At 41.7% G+C, this 23,946-nt stretch overlaps 1 protein-coding gene across 7 annotated transcripts in view; it reads right to left on the reverse strand.

The window, feature by feature from the left end:
- Window positions 1-23,946, reverse strand: part of BBX (BBX high mobility group box domain containing) — a 216,066-nt gene that overhangs the window by 97,156 nt on the left and 94,964 nt on the right. For all 7 annotated transcript variants that reach the window (XM_030582309.1, XM_030582282.1, XM_030582307.1 and 4 more), the window contains 4 exons: window positions 17,713-17,883; window positions 15,411-15,653; window positions 8,860-9,058; window positions 250-317 (listed from right to left, as the gene is read on the reverse strand). In XM_030582309.1, the coding sequence (XP_030438169.1) occupies window positions 250-317; window positions 8,860-9,058; window positions 15,411-15,653; window positions 17,713-17,874 (672 nt within the window). In that variant the 5' untranslated portion in view covers window positions 17,875-17,883. The remainder of the gene's footprint in view (window positions 1-249; window positions 318-8,859; window positions 9,059-15,410; window positions 15,654-17,712; window positions 17,884-23,946) is intronic.

The following is a 23,946-nucleotide window of genomic DNA, read 5'->3' on the forward strand; positions in this document are numbered from 1 at the left end:
GGGGAGATATAAGGGGTCTCATATCACTGAAGTCAATCAGTGGAATTATATTGCCCCAGTACAGAAGACACACCAAAATTAGGCCTAACGTGTGTTCATTGCTTTGAGGAGAGTCGGCTGCTCAAACATGGGTGCCATCAAATGTTGGCTAAGATGTATACTATATTAATATAATAACTACAAATATTCCTCTTAAGCACTCCTGCTAACTGATTGGTTGGGGACAGGGGAGGAGAGATAGTTACTTACTTCTTGTGCAGTCAGGGCATGTTCCCCTGCTAAAAGCAGCATACTTAGGCCTCCCATCTGCGTAGGATCTGTTCAAGAGTAAAACAAATATTAAGGTGATTCATCTGCAAGCTGAAAGAACTTACTGTGTGCATTGAAAAACCTCAAAAGCCTACTTGTCACAAATACTCCAAAGCAAGATGCCACAAAGCCAGCCCAAGAGAATCACAAATAACCATTTCTACATATCCTCTGGGACAGACATTCAAAGTTGTTTGAGGGATTTGATTTGATTTGTGTGCTTAACTCCCCTTTGTGTGGCATTACAATTTTACTGCCACAGGTTCCAAGCACTACAGTGATGGGTATCTTTAAAACAGCAAGTGTGATGATCTCATACCAAACATACACATAACAACGCTAATATCACAAATATTTACAATGGAACTGGAAGCTCAGACTGGGGGAGTAACCCTCCCTCAGCTACAGAACAAGGAAAGAGGAGGGACCGCATCAGAGATGAAGCTTCCTTTTAACAAAAGGGAAGCATGTTTGCTTTTTACTTATTTTTAAACTAGAGCTGAATTTAGTGTTCAAGCATGCCAGGCTGACAGCGCTGGAGAACTTAGCCCTCTGTTTATCCACAGCACCAGTACAGCACCAGCATTTGGTTGGGCAACCTGCCCATATGTCACCCAGCCAATACAATATTAGGTAGAGTTAAAGTAATCTTAACAAATAAATAATGCCTGGTGTTGACACTGCAATCAACAGTGACACTGTGTACTCACAATACTAGCATTTTTTACTATTATTACTAATGATTGATATTAGAGTAGTGCCAGTAGGCTCCATTGAAGATCAGGGCCCTGGTATGCTAGGTGCTGTACAGATGCATAGTAAGACAATTTGTGCCTAAGGATCTCACAAGACCGACCAAGTGGGAGAGAGAAAAAACAATTATCCTTATTTTTCAGATGAGGTATGTCTATACCAGGGGTAGGCAACCTATGGCACACACGCAAGCTGATTTTCAGTGGCACTCACACTGCCCGGATCCTGGCCATCAGTCTGGGGGGCTCTGCATTTTAATTTAATTTTAAATGAAGCTTCTTAAAATTTTAAAAACCTTATTTACTTTACATACAACAATAATTTAGTTATCTATTATAGACTTATAGAAAGAGACCTTCTAAAAACGTTAAAATGTATTACCGGCAAATGAAACCTAAAATTAGAGTGAATAAATGAAGACTCAGCACACCACTTCTGAAAGGTTGCCCACCCCAGGTCTACATTCTACACTGAGCCCAGGTTCTGATTCAGGTTTGAGCCCAAGCCCCCCTTCCATTCACACACAAATCAAAATCAGCCTGACTCAGGTCAGCAAGTACTCAGGACCTGGGTCCTAGGACCATCGTAGGGGGAGTGGGAGAGAGCCCGAGTCCTGCTATGTATTAGATTTAAGCCCTGACATCCTGCAGTATGGACAGAGGTCAAGTTAGAGACCCAAGTCAGGTGGTCTGCATAGTGCAGTACTGACGCATCAGCATGGCTGTTTGAGTCCTGGGTCTAGCAATTTTAAGTCCAGACCTACAATGCAGTATAGATGCTCAAACAATGGCTTGAAAACACCAAGTTCACAGACCTTAGGCTACAATGCACTGTAGACATACCCTGAGGCATGGAGAGATTATGTTATTTTCCCAAGGTCACACAAGCTGTCTGTGGCAGATCTAGGAATCAGGCCCACATCTCGTAAGTTCTCATCCATTGTCTTAATCACACAAACATTTTTCCTCTCTAAACTTTAATGGTTACATTCACAGGGTTAAGTATTTTTATACTGCTTTTACAGATGAGCAAACAGAGGCTCAGAGAAGCTAAGAAATTTGCCCCAGGTCACCCACTGGAGTTGGTGGGTGAAGAGGGAGAAGCTGACTCTCAGTGACTGAAGAACACTGCCTGATGCCAGAGTGAGTCACTCCAGGCATTATGTTGATGAAGAATTAATTTTCTGCCTTAATACAATGAGCACCGGGAGGAGCCTTTTTCCAGTTTCCCATTTCACTTCTCATGGGGCGAAAAAATAAAGCTTAATGAGGCCAAATATGGGTTTAAAGTCTTATTAGTAGTGAGAAGAAAGATAAAATAATCCTCAAAGAGGAAATACATTGGCTTGGTGCAGGATTTGTGAAAAGCAGTGGATGGAAAAACTCTGGAGGCAGAAGGTAGGGAGGGGAGGGAAGGGGAAATCAGTCACATGACAGAAGTATTGTCTTGTCAGGCCAAGCTATCCAGTTCTAAAAGCCCTCCTCACCAGAAGAGTAATCCAACTCTTCCAAGAGTAATCCAACTGACAGGCAGCAGTTCTTGTCCTTCCCGTCGGGGGACATCAAAGCAAAGGAATGGGGCAATTCAGCAGATGGAGGGGGAACAGCATCCTTCAAATACGGAATGACGATGTGCGTGGTAGCCTGGTCCAAACCCTTTCCCCATTTCCAAGCATTCCCTTTTCCAAAAGAAGGTCTTGTTTCTCTTCCCTTTAAATGAGCACCTTCTTAATTATAGGGTAAGATTAAGGGTTTTATTTTAATGTGTTACTGTAGTTGCAATAGACACTAAAACCATGTATTTAAAAATAAAAATCAAAAGGAGAAAAAATGACAGCTTAGTGGAAAGTGAAAGTTTAATTTGGTGCTTAAACAACTAACGAATAGTGCTGCAGCTGAAGCAGAGCTGGAAGTTGGAAAGCTTCTTTTGATGATGACAAAAATGCTGCTATCAAGGTTTCAGATTTCAAAGTAAAATAACAAAAGGGAAAAATAAGATTTATGTGATAACACACTGCATTATGTTTATATCCTCTTGTGCTTAAGTGTTACTTAGGGCTCCAAGAACAAACTAAGAAAGATAAATAGTTTAAAATAGTAAATGTTATTTTAAAATTATTTACAGGTATTCAACAATAATAAAGAAGCGATATCTCTCTCATTATCGGCTTATTCAGAAAAGAATATTAAATGTATAACGGTATACTGGAAGTGGATTTGTGACCTTAACTATAGCTTTGTTTCTTGCTAAAGCTAACAACATGAGTATCACTTTGTTTGCAAATGATGGATTTCATTACTACTGGATTATAAAAAGACAGAACACTGCAAGAAATGTTCATGTAAGAGAGACACTATACAGAATGTCTGCCTACTGAATGCATTTAAGCTTTGCCTTATGCCCTGTAAGTAGGGCACTACCAAATTCACAGCTGAAAAACGTGTCATGGACCGTGAAATCTGGTCTGCCCTCCCGTGAAATGTGGTCTTTTGCGTGCTTTTACCCTATACTATATAGATTTCACGGGGGAGACCAGCGTTTCTCAGACTTGGGGCCCTGACCCAAAGGCAAGTTGCAGGGGGTTATAAAGTTATTTTAGTGGTGGTGGGAGAGTGTCACGGTATTGCCACCCTTACTTCTGCACTGCCTTCAGAGCTGGACAGATGGAGAGTGGCCACTGCTGACTGAGGGCCAAGTTCTGCAGGCAGCAGCACAGAAGTTAGAGTGGCAATACCATTCCATGCCATTCATACTTCTGCACTGCTGCTGGCAGCGGCTCTGCCTTCAGAGCTGGGCTCCTGGCCAGCAGCCACCATTCAATCTGTAAACTGTGGCCAACCAAGCTTGGAAGCACCTCATGTATAGGCATGCATTTTTGACCACAAAAGTACACAAGGCCACGTGGCCTAATAGTTGCAAGCAGTCTCGTGCAGTGACCTGGGGACTGTTGCAAAGTTTTGTAACCAGGAGTTTTAGGGTGTTGAAACGATAGAGTGGGAGAGACACTATTCCCGTTCTGGAATCGAGGCATGCTCCTATGAACTCCAGTTGTTGGGTAGGAGATAAAGTGGATTTGTTTTTCTTTCTTTGTAGGCCAAGGGAAAGGAAGCAAGCGATGGTATGCTGCATTGATCAAAGAGCTTCGTCGAGTGTTGAGGCTTTGAGGAGACAAATGTCGAGGTAAGGAAATATTATAACCCCGTTTCCTGAGGTGGGCAGTAACCACAGCTAGGAGTTTGGAGAAAACTCAGGAGGCAGTAGATAGGCCAAAGAGCAACACTCTGTATTGAAAATGTGTAGAACCAAGGGTAAAATGAAGAAAACGTCTGTGGGATGGGTGAATAGTCACATGAAAATAGGCATCCTGTAGGTTGAGGGCTGAAAACCAATCACTCTGCTCTTGTACTGGGATTATGGTGGTGAGGGTAATCATTTTGAAATTTTGCTTTTTGATAAATTTGTTTAACCACCTGAGGTCGAGGATCAGTTGGAATCCCCCAGTTTTCTTTTCTGTTAGGTTTCTATTCCCATTACTTCTTTTCTCTCTGTGTTGTTTGGGCACGATTTCCACTGTCCCCACTGAAGGAGATGGTGTACTTCTTGGAGGAGCAGTTGATCATGAGAGAGGTCCCTGAACAGCAATGGGCAGGGAGGATGGGAGGCGGGGAGAAGAAAGGGATGGAATAGTCAGTCAACTGTGACGACCTCTAAAGCTCACTTGTCGGTGGTAATATTTTGCCATTGATGGAAGAATGGGCACAACTGATGACCAAAAATAGGGGCAGGTGGTGTAAGCACTGAAGTGGGAATATTGTTTTCTATACCCTCAACCAAGGCTTCAAATTTGCTATTGGTCAGAGGGGGTTGAGACGCTGCCAAGGAGGTTGGACGGTGGTGTTGGTATCTGGGTCTCTGGCGTTGCTGTTATTGTTGTTGCTCGTGAGATCTATGGTATTGCTGGGTGAACGCAGGGTAGCGTGGTCGCTGTTAAGGCTGATATCTATATTGTCGCCTTCTGGTTGTAGGGGTTTGAATTCCTAGAGACCGGAGAGTTGCCCTGGAATTCTTCATGGAGTGGAGCACGTCATTTGTGGGAGGCAAACAGTCTGTCACCGTCGAAGGGGAGATTCTCAATGGTACTCTGGACCTCCCAGGAAAAGGAAGAGGACAAGAGCCATGACCCTCGGTGCATCACGACTGCTGTAGCAGTGGACTGTGCCACAGTACTGGCCACATCAAGGGCAGCTTGAAGAGCGGTGCAGGAGATTATTTGTCCCTCAGAAACTATGGCTGTAAATTGTTGTTTCTTTTCTTCTGGAATGTGATCAATAAAGTCCATGCATTTATTGTAATTTCTGTGGTCGTAATTTGCTAGAACGGCTGAATAATTAGCAATGTGAAACTTCAACTTGGAAGAAGCGTATACCTTACATCCGAGCAGATCTAATCGCTTACTGTTCTTGTCAGAAGGGGTGGAGCGGGGAAACTGGTGTTTGTTCTTTTGGTTAACAGCGCCTACTACCAGCGAGTTGGGCGCTGGGTGAGTAAACAGGAATTCCGAGCCCTGGGAAGGAATAAAGTACTTTCGGTCTGCTCTCTTACAGGTAGGCAGGCTTGCAGCAGGGGTTTGCCAATTGGCCTTAGCAGGTTCTAACAGGGCTGCATTGATAGGTAATGCAATTCTAGAAGAAGAAGAGGGCTGCAGGATGTCGGTTAGCTCACGCTGCTGTTCAGAGACTTCCTCCAGGTTAATTCGTAGCTCACTGGCAACTCTTTTAAAGAGGTCTTTAAATTTTGAGAAGTCGTCCGAACACATCAGGGGAGGAAGAAGCAAAGCTTCATCAGGTGGAACAACTGGTTCTACCGGGTTAGAAGCAGGCCGTGCTTGCTCTTGCGGTTGTGACAGGGCTGCCTGGTGTCCGGAGTCAGTGGCAGGGTCATCAGCTGGTGGTACCAAGTCGGTCTCACACCTAGCTGCAGTGGTATAACGAGTGTGGTCCTGAGTATAAGGAGCCCACGGAGCCCAATATTGCCACTGTGATGGGAAGGGCATGGGTGGTGCCATCCAGGGGTTCACGCACCATGGGGCAGGACAATTGGAGTAGGACTAGGCAGCTTTTCCTCTCTTGATTGGAGTCTGTGGACGGGAGAGCTGATACGGTGAAAATTCTCCCTGCAGCCCAGATTCCTCTTCACTGTAGGAAGGCTGTGTGGACCTTGCCTGAGTGTCCAGAGAAAAGTAGGTGTTAAGCAGGGGTGCAGGATAGGTGACATCAAGAGGTCCCTTGCGTGAATTGCGGTGCCGCAGCACCTCTGAGAGGGGAGGGCTGAGCGAGAGGAATTTGTTGTGAGGAGGGATTCCTCTGCACTGGTGTCCTGAGCGTTCTGTCACTGCTGGCTAGCTCAAAGGCTGACGGTGCCAGGAGAGTCAGAGGAGCCTGCGGGGGGTCAGGCAGGCTAGTAAGCATCGGCACCGCTTCCACTGCGGTGCTGAACAGTGCCGTGTGAGAGGCAGTCAACTGAAAGCCTGAAGCATTGGCACCGGAGGTTAGCGTGACTGCCGCAGATGGGTTTCACATGGTGCCAGAAGACCCCGGCACATCAAAGGTACTCAGCTGGGGGAGCGCATGGAGGGAAGCAGTACCCGGAGATGGCTTGTCCCTGTGAATACCCTTTGCGGGTGAGACTGATTTTTTTTGAAGTTTTCTTTTCTCTCTTTGAAGCGCGGGCAGGTGGGTAGGGGTGAGGGGGGCTGCCGTGTACAGCCAAGTCAGAGGCCAGGTCTGAGGCTGGTCTGAGAGATTTTTGCAGCAGAAGTAGTTTTAATGGCAGCTCCCTGTCTTTGCACGCCCTGGATTTCAACTTGCGGCAGTGGGCACATTTTTGGGGGATGTGGGACTACCCCAAACATGTAATATATTTAGAGTGGACACCTGATAGAGGGATGGCATCATTACAGTTAGAGCAGCGCTTAAAACCTGGAGAGCCAGGCATGTAGGAAACAACTGTGCTGACAGGAACAAAAAAATAAAAATAAAATAAAAAGAGAAGAGAAGGGCAAAGAGTACCTAACTAATACTGGTACGCTAAACTAAGAGGGGAAAAAGTTGAACAAGGGAGAGAAGAAATTCTCTAACGAGTCTGCTGAGCTCCATCTCAGGCCAGGGACGGTAGAGAAGGAACTGAGCAGACTGGTCGCACACGTGTACTATTAAGGTACACTCAGAGTAGGTGGGGGGAGGGCAGGCTCTGCGTGTGCGCGATCAGTACGAGTATTGCTGTAAAAATCTCCAAGCGAAGGTGCAGGGAAGCACCAACACCTGGAGTGGAGCACCCATAGGGACATCTCTCCCTCTCGAAGAACTATGCTTAACTTTATTCACACAAGTAGCCTGCTCACATGAGCAGAGGTAAGCACAGGCATAATTAATTGCAACATTGGGACAGAGAATTGTAAAGCCTTCCTATTATTGTTTATAGATGACTCCTGTTTACTCTAGGGAAGATGGTGGATCCTTTTCATTCAATGTATCAGATCCTGCCAGAAACCTAGTGACTGTTTTGTTGCCCAGTTTTAACTCCATCTGCAGAGACCGACTAGCTTCACTTTAAGTTCCTAGCCTTAATTTTTCTAGGTTGTTTATAGCTCTGTTTATACTAAAGGACACTGTAGGGGTTTACTGTGTACAGAGGGGAGGTGGTTACACTCAGGAGGAATAAGCCATGCGAGCTGCTGATCATGTAATCTCAAGAACATTTAAAGATGGTTAATGCTATTCCTGATGTTAAAAGCAGAATGGAATGAAGGGATTTACAGTATCTGATGCTGGGCTCCCAAATAACAAGCATCACAAATTATGTAGCTTTGTAGCATTACAAACTTCATTTTGAAATACATTTCACACTTCCTTCATGCTGAGGAGCGATTTCATTATGGGAACTCTCATATCGCTAGGTTGGGCAAAAATGGATACAAGCTTTTTATCCTTCCAATCCCATTCCACACATAAATTTCCCCTACCCCTTTGTCTGTAAGCTCCCCAGGGCAGAGAGCTTGTTTTATCTGTCACACATAGAGCACAGGCTAAAGAAGTGTGAAACGTTTTGTAACATCCTGTGTAAACGTTGACTTTAAAAAAAGTGAGGGAGGGCAGGGGAGAAAAAGAGGTTGTTTTATACCCTCTAAATCACTTCCTGTCTGCGCCAGTTTTAGGTTTTGAAGTTGCCAATACTCAAGCACATTAGAGCCTGTATTAATCAAAGACCTGATCCTGAAAGTTCTGACCACTCTGCTTGTTAAAAACTCCAAGCTTTTTTTAGTAGTTACCAGTGTATCATCTCTGTTGACATGAGATTGATAAACATAGCACAGTGCCACAGGAAGTAACAGAAAGAAAATGCATACAATCAATAGTATATATTTTTTTATTTATATTGAAAAGGTCTAGTTCTAACTAAAAAATCGTGGGCCAGACCTGCAAAATTTTGATCCAGACCAAAAACTGCCCCACTTTTAGATGTTGTCCGATCTCTGGCTCTGATTTATGATAGAGTTTATGTGCTTAAGTTCTTCTCTAACCAAAACAATATATAGCACCTAAGCACAGACTTCAGTGTGGTCCTAAACAGATGCGCGTCCCTGAATTAGGGTCTATAATTGTAACATGGAATGGAGAACATAGAATTATAATAGGCTTGGAATGGAGAAAGCTAGTCTTATTGTCTTTCAGGATAGACTCTCTTAATGCCCCCAGTGACAGTGACAATACTCACAGGAAACAAGGACATAAAGCTCACCTGCCATTCCAAAGTTCAGCTGAGGCATTTCTTCATTCTTTGCCACTTTCTTGGGACTTGGTAAATCTTTTGCAGATTCTGGTGGGAAGGCCCATAGCTTTTTCCTGTTTGTAACAGTGGATGACTGGGTTTTCACAGGTTTGTTTGTTGTAGGGCACCACTTGTAGCCAGGATTTGCCTTCATAAATGCATCTTTGTACTAGACAGGAAAGGAAAAAATAAGCGGTAAGGAAAATATTCATATCAGACATGGCAATCTGATATTTACAGGACAATGGGGAGCAACCTGCTCACTAGAGTGTTCAATTCAGCATTGTAGTGGGGTGATCACCTGCTCCTACCTGGGAGGAGTTAAAAGTAGCCCTGGGGACGGCTGTGGCTGGGAGAAAGCAGCTACTAGAATGATTGGGGAAGCAGCTTCAGCTGGGGGTCACACCCCAATCAGGCCATAGCTGGCTCTATAAAAGGCCAGTGAGCCAGGAGCTGGCAGGGTCTCTCTCTAGCTGTAGAGGGAGATGGACCTGAGCAGAGCACTTGAGCGGAGCGGAGCGGAGCAGAGCAGAGCAGAGCAGAGCAGAGCAGGGCTGGGGAAAGGCAGAGGAGCAGGGGAGGCTCCACCCTAGAAAGACCCAGACTGCAGCCTAGAAGAAGGCCCAACGGGTACTGGGGCTTGCAGAGGGCAGCCCACGAGTAGGCAGAGGCAGCAGGTCCAAACCCTCCTTGCCAGTGATGAGTGGCTTATACTGTAGTCTGCCCCAGGGAACGGGGGCGAGTTGGTGACTGGCAGTAGCCTATGACTGAGGTGAAATGGGGATAGGGGTTGGGGGTTCTCCAGGGAGGGGAAACCGAGACTGAGGGGTGTACAGCCAGGAGGCGGCACCCCAGATAACAGGGCATCGGGTCCAGGAGGGACACGGGGGCCAAGCGACAGCGGGACACCAAGGCTGGAAATGAGCTGATTTCTGAGAGACCAGCAGGAGGTACTGCAGGGGTGAGTCCCTTTTATGCTCTTAATTGTGGAGTTTCATCAAAGATCTTAGTCATATCTCTAAACCTGTGCTTTGAGTTCACTCTGACCATCAAGCCAAACCTAACGAGATGAAGTTATTAAACAGCAGGATTTAAAAATAGCAAGAGTTTTTCCTCTCCTTACTGGTTATCAGGAGCTTGAAAATAAACCATTTGGAGATATTTGTAGCAAGATTTCATGGCTCCTTGCTCTGCATACACTTTTTTCTTTTGGGAGGGGGTGGGAACAGGTGACGACAACAACTTTGTATTTTACAATATTTTAGTTATATTCTTTTCAAAGCCAGGTATATTCCTGAGAAAATAAACTGTTACTTACAGATACTGTCTCATTTTCTGTGACAGTGCATCTGATACTTTGCTCCGAGCTCATAATCAGAATTTACCACCATGCATAGTGATCTTTAGCATTAGAATGCACTGTGGCCGTTTGAAAACTTTCTATGGCCTTGAACACTCAAAGCATGTGCAGTACCATGTGCTCCATTCATTCATGTGACATCAGTCCAACCACCTTTCGCACAAAAGCACTGAATTCCCTTTAAAAAATATTGCACAAAAACAAAACTAATGAAAATAAATCCTTAGGTTACTAGAAACAGGTAATAAATATTTTCAAAACCCCATCCTCTAACAGAGCTACTCCAGTGCTTTCCCAGATCAATATCCATGTGAACTGCAAAACCGTGTGCGCTCTGAGGCAGTAATATCACTGCACGTGTGTCTCTTGTACTTTCATTTCCGTCTTAATCTATCAACTGTCACTGTCCGCCTCCAGATTGTAGCATGGATATGGATGATTCACCTCAGAAAAACAAAAATACTACGTGAATACACTGGGTGACGTTCTATTTTTATTTATTCGTAGGCTTTCCTATAAATAATGTGTAGGTGCTGCTGACCAACATATTCTCTTTCTGTATATCTTGAATGGGGAACACATATTAGATTGGAAAATTAAAGACAGTGGTACTTCCTACCTTTTTTTTTTTAATTCAGCTTGAAGAGTTCATTTTATAGAATGACACATGAAAATAGCATCATCAAGGGAAGAAACAAACACACACACAAATAAACCACTTTACTTTCTATTGTTAGAACATCAAGCCCACACATGAATCAGTTTTCCTGCTCACACAGTTAAAAGCAGAGAGTCTCCAATAGCACTAAGGTATATAACCTCACAGGGTCATAATACATCATCTACTCATATTTCTGTATTACAAAACTCCTGGCTATTGCTTAATTACTTTTCATTTTTAACTATTCGTAATGATCTGGGAGCCCAAGTAGGATCTGAATGTGTCCTGACAGATGCTCAATTCTTTTCTTAAAAATAATAAACATTTTTAAAACAAAATAAAAATAAAAATAGATGGCTCCAGGCAGCACTGTAACTGGTATGGCTATTCATAACACAGGATGTTTTCTTGAGTGAGGGCCTAGTCATTAGTTGTTTAATGACTGCCAGCGCCTCTTGGAAGAAGCATTAAAAATTTCCATCAGTACTCCCTTGCTGGCTTTCAGTCAGCCACGTATTGCCAACATCAAGCATTCAAAATTCACAAATCTGTGTGTGACATGGACACAAACACACACTCAATGAAAAAAAATAAGAATCACGAGATTGATTTAAAATAATAAAGTCTGGTTCTCTATTTCCCTTCTGGGATTTGAGCCTTCAAAATTGGTGTTTTGGGGAAGATGGATGGTCCAGTGGTTAAGGTGCTGGCCTGGCATGTGGGAAGCCTGGGTTTAATTCACTGCTTTGCCACAGACTTCCAGAGTGAACTTGGGCAAGTCACTTAGCCTCTCTGTGCCTTAGCTCCCCACCTGCAAAATGGGGATAATAGCACTTCCCTACCTCCAGTGATGATCAAAATACTGGGAAGGGCTTTGAGATCTACTGATGAAAATATAGGCATTATTATTATATTGTTGCTTCCAGCTTTTCTCTGAAAACATGAACACTAGATATTTCACACTCACACTCTCTCTTTTTAAAGTAATATTCTCACAAATAACATGAATTCAGGAGCCTGGGCTTTCTAAAAAAGCACCAAGAGTTTTCGCAACACTGTGAAGGACATGGTTTACATGCATGTCATGGTCCACATCTCTCCCAGCATATCTAGCAAAACTCCACTGGTGAAAGCATAATATTTGTCTCTTCTCATTTTGATGCTGCTTCCAAAGCAGTCGCAAAACAAGGTCTGAGTCTGAACTTGTCTGTGAAATAGCTGAAAGAGTCCTCACACTGAGAAGTGTTCAAATCTGTTGCTGAGTGGCAACAGTCTGCATTGATCAGGCTCTTCACCACAGGAAAGAGGCCAAACAATTCTGGTGGCCCAGATACTGTGGATTCAAAGACATATTTTAAAACTAACTGTTTTCCAACAAGGCTTTAGCACTAATGCCCTTTCTGTTTTGTTTTTTTAAAAGCCATTTGAAAAATTCTAGCCCAAATATAAAGGGAGCAGTGGGGAGGCATTCTTAAGAGGTGAACTCTATCCCTTTTGTGCTTTCAGATAATTAAAATAGATAAACATATTTATGTACAATTCAGGCTGTGAGTGACTAGGGAATAGGACATACCTTTACTGAGGAGAAATGGCTCTTTCGGCCTAAACTATAATGGTAATAAATGGCAGGGAGCACATGAGGATCTGCCAGAAGTATTTAGCAGCTATTGAGCTTTTGCCCTTATGCAATAAAAGTTTCATAGTTTAAGTTGAAGCTGACCTACAAAGATTACAAGATACAAATCAAAAGCCTGCCATCACTCCTACTGAAGACAAGAGCAGAACTTCCACTGACTTCCATGTTTTAAACTAACAAAAATTCCATGTTCTCTCAGAATTGTTGGTGACAATTTTTAAAACTGGGGGCCGGATTTTCAAAGGTACTTGGGAACCTAAAGATTCAGATAGGCACTTCTGAAATTCCTACTAGGTGCCTCAGTTCATTAGACACCTAATTCCCACAGAAAGGCAATGAGAGTTAGGCACTCAGTCCACTTCGGAGCTTTTGAAAATCCCATTAGGAACCTACCTGCACCTTTAAGTGCCTGAACACCTTTGAAAATCTGGCCTTGGTGCCTACAGCTAGGCTTCTAAGTTCATGGTTAGGTACTTATATAAATGACCCGATTTTCAAAACTGCTGATGTCCATGAGAATTGCCAGGTGCTCAGCACTTCTCAGGAAATTCAGAACACTTATTTAGATGTTTAACTTTAGGAATCCAATTTTGAAAGGTTTGACCATCTGCAGTAAAAATCTTGAGATCTGATGATAGCAATGGTAGAATACCACCACAGTGAAAAGCTTTTATAAAATATTTCAAATAATTTTCTGAAATGTGTCAGTTAGTTTAGATGGCTGCTTAATTAGAAAAAAAATTGCAATATGAAAGTAATTTTATTCTTTCCTCTTATTGGTGGCCACCTGCTAGCCTGTAAATTGACTGTCTTCAGGAAAAGGCAAACAACACTTCTTAACATGTTTGTGTTACCCCACTTGAGAATCCCCACAACAAACCCAAGCACTAATATATAAGTAATACAGGTTCAAAATGAGGTTTCAGTTGATTATGTTTATTTTATAGTGTGAGCTTGATTATGGAGAAGTACTAAAGACATTCAGTTGTAGACTATTGTTGCTAATTATTATTGTTGCACTGAACAACTGTTTGAAGAATAAAAATTATACGCTTTATATCTTCTACACATTCTTGGAACTCATTTTAATGATCTGAACTCCCTTGGATATATTGTTTCTCTTCAATAGCGAATGCACAATGTGTTCTTAAAGCCAAGAAAAACTAAATCATTACAGGAACAGTGACATATAATAGTACGATTAATAGTTCCAGATCTGTCACTTCTCATGAGTTATGCAATTATTCCCCTCCCAAACCTTACTAAATAAAAGTTTCTTTCAGCAAGTATTAAAAAAGGAAAGAAGGAAGTACATTAGATTTACTTATTTTGAAAAAAAAGTAAAAAAACTTCCTCCTTCCTTTTTCCAATATATGTATTATATCTCTTCCCTGACTTTTTCTTAAACTTAGGCAGTGCTTTTAAAAATTAAGTTGGAAGATAGAGTAAGTTAGGAACTGCAATAACAGGAATAAACTCATAGTTCATCTAACTCAGTACCCTGTCACAAACTGTGAACAATACTGGGTGCTTCAGAAATTGTTTACATCTGCTTTTTATTTTTTTATTTATAAAGTATGTCTATGCCATGTACAATGCTTACTATTTCTGAACATGTCCCAAGACAGAAGCTCCAGAAATAAGCAGATCTCCAGAGAACCACGTGATCTAATACAGCTCCCTCAAGATATCCAAACTTCATGTGTGTTTGGAAACAAAAAGAAATGATCCTAAATAATATGCACAAGTTATGGATAATTGTCTCCTTATTGTCCTAAGAATAGCTCTGATTCAGGCTCCATCTACCACTTATTCTGTAGTTCATGAGCTCAGATATAGTGTTCTTCTTTTTCACTGCCCCAGCAGTTGCCTTGTTTGAAGTCAAACTCCATAGTTCTCCATACAATCCATGTTAAAAAACTAATTACTATCTTCTGTTTCGGGCTAAGAAGTCTATCCTATATAACTGGCTAAAGACAAACTCATTCCAACGTCAGCACTTGGAATCTTTTTGGGACCAATTTACTCAGCAAGTTATTCCCACAGAAAACCTCACATTTAAATTGTGAGATGAAGCAGACATTTATGATACGAGGGACTTCTCACGGGATTCCCGCATAAGGGAGTTTGATGACATATTGTTCATGGATTAAGGGACTGGATTCTGCCATAGCAACACTTGCCACCTGATCAATTCCACACGAGAGAGAGAACAATGAATACGCAAAGTGAACATTTAATGAACCACTGGCAGCTTAAAAATTATTTGGCAAAACTATTTGGTGAACACTGATTTTATTAGCAAAGGAAAAAAATAGGCTATATTTTTGGAATTTTTGGTTCAACAAGGATTGTTTAACAGGCTCTATTACCAATAGGAAATGCACAGTTCAAGCTAATGTCATCTATCAGTACTGTTGATTAACATGGAATGGACTTTTAATTATGCCTTCGTTAGGCACATTCCTGCCAAGGCTTTCTGAACGGATGACATGCCATTTACATGCTAGCATCTTATGAGTGTCCTATCATGAGCTCTATGCTCTATATCCACTGCATTCTGAAGATTACCAAGGGCAGGATAGTTTGGATACAAAACAGACGGCTTCCTTTGCACTCTGATTCAAAATAACACGCGCATTAGTGACAGTAACATACACCAGCAAACTTAAAATTAAAGCACTGTACAAAACCACAGGGCACAGTCTTACTTTAGAAAATGGCAGTTCCGAGAATTTCTGATACACCATGTACTGTGACATATTTATATCACGTTAAATGCTAAGACATTATAATGCACAGAAGAAAAGATATTTACAGCACAAATTCAGTTGACAACCACCTACAACTGGGATAGTACATACCTCCTTGGCCATGTCAGTGTATTTCTGCTTTTCTTTCGGGTCTAGGACAGCCCACCAATCTGCCAATATCTTGGTAGCACCACGATTGTCCAGACGGGGGTGTTCCTGACGCACAAGAGAGCGATGACGTTTGCAGAATAAGAGAAATGCGTTCATTGGCCTGCGGGCTCGCTGCTCTGAGGATTCATCATCTTCTGTTTCATCAGCATCGTGCTCTAGACCTTCAGCTCCAAGAAGTTGGACCTATTAGCACCAAAAGAGAAATGTTAAAAAAAAAAAAGTCAGTCAATAAAACATGGATAAGCGTCACTCATTATATTAAAATTTGTGCACACACATATATAACTAAACCAATGATATGCACATGTCCTTCCCAAAATATGTCTACAGAAAAAGCTTGTTCAAGTCAAAGTTTCACTCTGAAACTCTCTTCCCAGACTTGAGCTCAGATTAAGAGACGAAACAGGTGAGGGCCATTCTCTGCCACCAGCCTATAGAGTTCAACCTCAGGTATTGAAAGCAAGAGCAACCCATTACATAATTGTCACAATGCAACAATGGAGAAAGGGCCTCTTAGTTAACTTAGCTTAGACCATGTAGCTTGCAACCAACAGTGTGAACTGCCACTGGACATGAACAGTTAGCTAGCACAGAGGACTGGTGCTCTGTAGTTCCAGTAACTCTTCCTGCTCAAAAGTTGTGTTGCTGCACCGTTCCATACAATAACTAAAAAGTTGCCGAATGCTTTTCAGAAGGTAACCCCAGCTGGAACACCACTGCAGTAATTCAGCCTTGAGTTCATAGATGTAAGTCCCTGTGGCAAGACCCGCCTCACAGAAGACGAGTCAAAACTTCTGGAGCAACTATAGATATAATAGTTCTACTATATCACATGGAAGCCCATTTAATAGTACAGAAGAGTTGTGGAGCAAATATGATGCTGCTAATATAAACTCTATCAGCGGAGGTGAGGGAACAGCTCCATCAGAACTCACCCTCACAGCCTCAGTGGATTTCTCTAGTTACTTCTCCCTACCCATCTGCATCACTCTGTCTTATTTATGTTTGGCCTAAGCCAGTTTGCTCCTAGCCTTGTCCCCCATAACACAACTCTATCAGACATCAAAGAGATGTGGATTTGAGTATTAACTGCATCTTGGGGACACTGCAGATCATGATCTCTCCTGTCTTCCCTACCCATCCTTCATCAACCAGGACAAACAGTAAACTTGTAGGACTTCACATGCTGTGTCCCTTGGGATGCTAGGCCCTTTGAAGAAGAAAACTGAGGCCAGGTTCTGTGAACAATGCCAAAGACAAGGTAGTAAACTAATGATGGACCATCCCATTTGTGCCCATAATATCCCGGAAGAGAGTCAAAATTTTGTGGGCAATGGTAGCAAAAGTTGTTGACAGATCTCACCGACGCTATCACCTGAAGATGATATTAAACCATGGATATCATTGTCTCTGTACTAAACTCCTTTAAAAAAAAAAATAAAAAAAGAGTACAATAGATGTAAGGCGTCCTGTGAAGTCCAGGCCACGATATACCACATTCAATTAAAAAGTTTTTGCCAGCATCTTTGTTACAGAATAAGTGTAAAATGAGATGTGTATCATATTTTTAAAAGACATGATGAAATTGAAAATTGTATAATTATTGCTGCTTATCCCTGTATCTCTGCAAAGGCGGATTGCTGTTTCTTTTCACTGGCTTATATTCATGGTGGAAGAAAAATATATAAAAACAGAATTTCACCCATCATCAACAATTTAGGGTCAAACTCTCTCAGTTACACTTGTGTAAATGAACATGGAGTTATTTCAGATTATAAAAGCAACTAAGAGCTGAATTTGGCCTTTAAAACAGTATCAGTTTCTGGAAGACCAGACACTGCAGTTCACAGGTGCAGTAATAAATTCAATCTTGGTTGTTCATTTTAATCCTGTTGAGTTACCTTAACTATACCTTTGGTAAACTTCTTAATTTGAATAATTGAATATATACACTGAAATTTTAAGTTTCCTCAGCCTACTGTAAATCCACTCTGATGTTTTGTTTCCTCACAGTTTAATAAAAGATAAAATGAGTGCTAACCCAAAACCCAAAACACATAAATATCCTCAAATACATCACACATTTCTAACTAATGATGTTTTTCCCTCCACATGCAGGAAAGTTATCATTTTATCAGCCATATTCCTGACTTTCAATGATCCACTCAAGAGCCTTACTGGACTGCCTCTCAACACAAATGGAGTAATGCTAAGGGCGTATCTTTTGGAAGGGACAGTCTACCTTATCGATATCTTCTTCTTCCTCTTCTTCCTCCTCCTCTTCAGAAAAGTCAAGGATTTTCTTTGCAAGTAGTGGATGCCACTGAAGACACTTTCTCTTTGGTCGTTTCCCAGTTCCCTCTCCTTCTGTTGAATGATCCTTATTCCGATTACTGCCTTTCATTACTGTGACCTGCCATACAAAAACAGCCACAAAAGTCATTTTACCAAATTCATGCAGATTACTTATGCATCTTAAGCATAAAGAATCATCCTGTAAAGAGCTGAACAAACTAATACCCAATTCAGAGGTTTATCAAACACAAGATTCTCAATTTTTTTGACAACACTATATATGGACATTTAATTTAATAGGTTATTAATATGGCATTATGTGAGATCACCGTGGATGAATCCTTTCTTGTCTTAACACTCCCTTCCAGCTACTAGATCAACCTGTGACATCCAGATTATGACTACATAATAATGGGGACACTAGCCCTATTTAGCTCTCAAACACACTCTTGTCCAATGTACAGTTCAAAGTATTCACACTTCACCAGCTAAGTGAGTCAGTAAGAGGCTTCAAGCTTCTCCCAGGCCTGTCTACTGCAGTATTTCATATTTTGTCAAGCCAGGAAAACCCTTCTTTTAGGACCAGAACATCTTGCTAGCCACTCATTGCAAATCATGCACTTATATTTAGCAATGATGATTTTTAATCCTGTGACACCATGAGACAGGATTTCCCCAGTGCCATTATCAAGTGCAGTAGAGAAATCTGACTCTCAGTCCTAAAGGGATGAATTATAAATTTGAAGCAAACAACAAGCAATTACACTAAAAACATTTTCAAAATGCTTGTGTACATGAACATGTACACAATACACCCCCCCGAAAGAATGAAGTGCACACCCACACAGTACAGATCATATTTATCACCACTCTTACATATTTGTATTTCATATTAAATGTCTCAGATCTGCTTTTATTGAAATACATAATTATTGAACGTTAACATCCAATTTAAGGTGCTGCTTATAAGATCTGATAACCAGGTGTATCTTGAAACAAGGTATAATATCCCCCCATGCACACTGGATACATATCAATGGTTCTTTTTTGAAAAAAAAAATCAGATTTTGTTTTAAATTAAATTGGATTTTTTTATTTCATGATTTAAATAATATGTTTTTTTCTTTTTGAAAAATACACCTGTTTAAAAGGAAGTCTGAATTTAATACGTTAAGGCCTAAATTTATTATAATCTCTTAAAACATTAATATAAAAATAAATATCCTGTATCCCTGATCCTCTACCAAAACCTGGGAGTTAAAGGCTCCTTTTCTATATAAAAGACTCAGAGGGAAATTTTTGAAGTCAAGCTTTATAAATATGGCACAATAGTTCATGTAATATATTACGGCTTGTTTTGTTTATTAAAAATAAATTTTGTATGCTGGTTTGTGTGTTTAATTAAATCCCAGTTGCCATCCTAACACAGCTTGACAGAAATCATGAACTAAAAGTTAATAATCTACTAAATAAGCAATATATCATTCACTATTTTCTAACATTCTAAAACCAACAAATTAATAAGAATCTGAAAATATGAAGCTATATAATTATATATAGCTATAGTGTACTTTACTAGGGAGCTACAAAAAAAAAGTACCAAATCTACCGCAAAGGCTGTATTTAGTTATATGTTTTAATGGTTATATCAACCAATGAGAATGCACCTTTCTTTAGAAAATAACTGAAGTACAAATGAAAAGTTGATTAAAATCAATTATTTAAATTGCCTTAGTTTAATTCAATCTACCCTTCTTCCGTGTATCCAAGATAAGAGTTAGCAACTATTTATGGAACGTTTCTGGTTTGTTCATTGCATCCTTTTGTTAACATGACATTAACATACACTGCGTAGAGTCAAAGATTATACTGATGGTAACCAGAAAAAACACATAGGAAAACAAGTGAATCTAGACAACAGATAACGTATATAGACTGTAAAAATATCTGTGGAAGATTCTGAAAGGCTAATGGTCATCTCTCAGTGGCAAGCTAACAATGGTCAAATCTTGGTCCCAATGGAAATTTCATCATTAACTTCAAATAGGACAAGGGTTTGGCTATTGAGAAAGATGTATAATCATTTAAGGGCAGGAAGGCAACATGGTGAAGATGCTGCTTTTGGAATGTAACTAGAATGATGATGTTTTATTTCTAGGCCAGGGGTGGGCAAACTATGGCTTGCAGGTCCATCCTGGCTGGTCCCCAAGGTCCTGGCCCAGGAGGCAAGCCCCCGGCCCCTTCCCCACAGCCTCAGCTTGCTCACTCCGCTGCTGGCGCAATGCTCTGGGCGATGGGCTGTGAGTTCCTAGGACAGCGCAGTTGCAGAGCCTGGCCTGACCCGGTCTCTGTGCTGCATGGTGGTGGTGGGGGCGGCAGCAGTGTGGCCCAGCTCCAGCCAGGCAGTGTGGCTGTAGTGCCGCCAGCCACTGGTGATACAGGCATTGCAGTAAGAGGGCAGAGGAGTTGGCTAGAGGGCGGCGGAGTTCGGGGGGGTGTGTCAGGAGGCAGGGGTGTGGATGGTGGTCGGGGGAGAAACAGGGGGTTGAATGGGGGCAGGGGTCCGGAGGGGGCAGTCAGGAAGGAGGTGGGGTTGGATAGGCCGGCAGGGGGCAGTTAGGGGCAGGGATTCTGGGGGTGATCAGGGGACAGGGAGAAGGGGTGGTTGAATGGGGCAGGGGTCCCCAGGGGGCCATCAGGAATGAGAAGAGGGGATGGATGGGTCCAAATTACATGTTCCATTCCACACACAGTTTTTAGTTATTAATATTGTGCCAGATTCTCAGCCCCAGCTCTGACCTCCTTTGCATAAGGGTACATTATTTGGCTGCCTCTGAGCAGTTCAGAGATTCATTGTTGGGGGAAACTTACTTGCACAAAGATTGTCAAACCCCTTTAAGTGCCCCCTTCTGGCACAGGAGTTGTGTCAGGGAAGGGAGAGGGCAGAGCTCGTTTCCACTACACCAATTCTCTACTGGTCGAAAAGCATCCATAAACAGATTTCATAAGTTAGAGCAGCCTAACTATCTGGGTCAGAGCAGCTTTTGAATCAGCGAGCCACAACAGAATACATCAGGGATCGGCAATCTCTGGCACGTGGCTCACCAGGGTAAGCACCCTGGAGGGACGGGCCATTTGTTTGCCTGCCGTGTCGGCAGGCTCAGCCAATCGCGGCTCCCACTGGCCGCAGTTCGCCGTTCCCAGGCCAACAGGAGTGGCAGGAAGCCATGGCCAGCACATCCCTTGGCCCGCGGTGCTTCCCACCGCCCCCATTGGCCTGGGATGGCGAACTGCGGCCAGTGGGAGCCGCGGTCCGCCGAACCTGCTGATGCATTGGGTAAACAAACTGGCCCGGCCCGCCAGGGTTCTTGCCCTGGCGAGCCGCGTGCCAGAGATTGCTGACCCCTGGAATACATGTTGGCACAGTAAAAGAATCCAGTGCAGTATTTTCAAGATAGAACTTTCCATACATCATCTCGTCCAAGACGTGGTTTTTGTTAAAGTCTGGGCAATATCCTTTTGTTCACTTAAGAATTACATGAGGGTAGAGTGGGTAGGGGGAGATGACCTAAGGCACTTGCCCCATATGATCAAAGCTTCACTGAGGAATACACACACCAAAGGTCAGAAGCTACCTCAAGAAGTTCTAACTTGGGTAATTTCAATAGTCCTCAATGAAAAAGGGAAAAAAATCAACCTCAGAAGAAGTTGGTTCAGTAATTTTAAAACTGTGAACATTTGTACCATCTTGGTAATTTCACACATGTGCATTCGAATTGTTATTCGTTCCTCTCTCCCTATTAACACAACAAGGACTCTCTCAGTTCTGGATGCTTCGGAACTTAAGTATCTTATGGGAAAGCTGCTATTTTATTGTTGTGTGTATCATTTTGATTTCCCATGTAATGCTAATTTAAAACCTGCTTTTCATGTCAGTTATTTCACTGATAATTATCTGTAACCAATACTTCTTTTAAAATTATATTACCGGCACTATAGAAGTCTCATTACTATTTCAAAAATCAAGTTTAACAGGCAGTTTTCTGCTCCCTCGAGTTTTAAAGAGGATTAAGATAAATCTTCACAAAAGATAAGTGATCCCACAGCATATTTTATAAGTATTCTCAATTATATCTGAAAACTTATCCAGCAAGTAGTTTTGGAAAAGGGAAGCGAAAACAGGATCTGAGCACTAGCCATTTCTAAAATCCGTAAGGGATTCATGTCATGATCTTTATTTATTATTGTCCCTTGCTCACAAATTATTGTTTATATTTTCCCTATACACAGGCCAAACATTGAGTACCTAATTATCCCTTAAAAGCAATTAACTGAATCGAGTACTCATTGTCCTGCACATTATTGAATGGGTAAAAATGAATATTCAGCTTCCTGGAATTTAGTTAAATTAATTAAGGGTTTTTTAAATTGGGCTATATTTTACCCTTGCAGTCATTATAATGCAATAGTTCACCTATAATGACACTCTCAATAAGGCAGCTACCAGCTCACCATAACAAGGGAACAAGAAACTCAGGTCTGTGGTACCAAAATCAATCAAAACCCTGGATATTAGAAAGGTAGATCTCTTTAGAGAGACACACATTGTCTCTCCTCCCTCGAGGCTGGAGTAGTCTCTGATAAGGCCTGAGCCTGTACCCCTTAAGTCAATGGGAGTTTTGCCATGATTTCAGTGGGAGCAGGATCAGGGCCACAACATGGCCAGCCTTCAGTCTTCACTCTAAGGCAGCAGGGCAAAGAAACAAGACAAAATGCCCTCAGGACGTATGCAAAGCTATAACCTGTGTCATCAAGTCACATTCCTCTCCTACAAACTTTGAGGAAAATAACAGCAGGCATTTTCAAGCTATTTGGATCACTATTTTGTAATGTTTTAGCTTTTCAGATTTTTTTTTAGGGGAGGGGGCATCTCATTTTATTTTACGTAATCTTTGCTCTACACATTTCACAGTAGTTTTAATTTGTTGGTGTCTACTGAGAACGATCCCTTGTACTTTCTTCTGGCAGAAGTCTCTCACAACAGGAAAGCCAGAGAATTCCATAGCTGGATGTAAGTGTTGTATAGAAAGGATATCAGCCTCTACCAAATTCTATAAGACTTTTCTTTTGCAGACTGAAGCCGAGATACCACATGCTGAACATTTTCCTTTTGAATAGGTTCTTTCCATTCTGCCCATGTGCTCCACAGATACAGTATACTCATGACAACATATAGTCACAGTTAGTAAATTACCAAGGGTTGCTTAACACAACAGCAAAAAATACCTCTAATCCACATGAACTTAATATTTCCCTAATTTTTTCTTTCAAGTTCTTGGCTACTTACAGTACTACCACACTGGATAAAATCCAATTAAAGTTCAAATGAACACATAAATAAGTTAACGGTATCTTGTACTATGCTATCATTGCTTACTTATTGATTAACTGAACATTAATAGAATTCATTTAGTTGAATCTTTAGGCTTTTATGTTTATCCTTTTTTCTTAATATATAACCAATAGCATGGTAGCTGATTGTTTCCTACACAGGGAATTGCTCATATACAAATAAACGTAGCCAGGTCTAATGGAAAGTTTACATGACCTTTCTATGTTCTTCACACGACTCTACAAACATATGGTGATGATATATACTAAGGGCAATGATCTCAGCTCCTGATGCAAAAAACTATTAATAGGTCTCCAATAACCATTCCACACAGCTATCAATAGTAGTATAAAAAACGCTCTCTTGACTCCACCTCGCCATGACACCTCAAGGGAAAAACCACAAAAGGTAATGAGGTGCCTGCAAAATTAGCATAACCACTGTTGCATTTGCAATTCAGCTTTATAAGAAAAAGTCAGGTCTGGCAAGCCTCTCTACCGCTAACGTTTTGGAGAGATGGTTGGGGATTCAGGCTCTCACCCTGCAAGGACTTGTACACATGCTTAAATTTACCCTTTGAGTAGTGCCACTGAAAACATCAGGATGACTCCTGGTGTGAAATGCTAAGCATGTGCAAGAGTCTTTAAAACGACTGAAGACTTAGTCTTGCAATCCCATAAGAGTAACAAAAGAATAGTTACATTAATATACATTGCACAGAACTGCAACTTTTGTAAATGCAATTTATGAAGTACATCATATCAGGAGAAGTATCAACTCTCCTATAAT

The sequence above is a fragment of the Gopherus evgoodei genome, chromosome 1 (assembly GCF_007399415.2).
Source record: "Gopherus evgoodei ecotype Sinaloan lineage chromosome 1, rGopEvg1_v1.p, whole genome shotgun sequence".
Lineage (NCBI taxonomy): Eukaryota > Metazoa > Chordata > Testudines > Testudinidae > Gopherus > Gopherus evgoodei.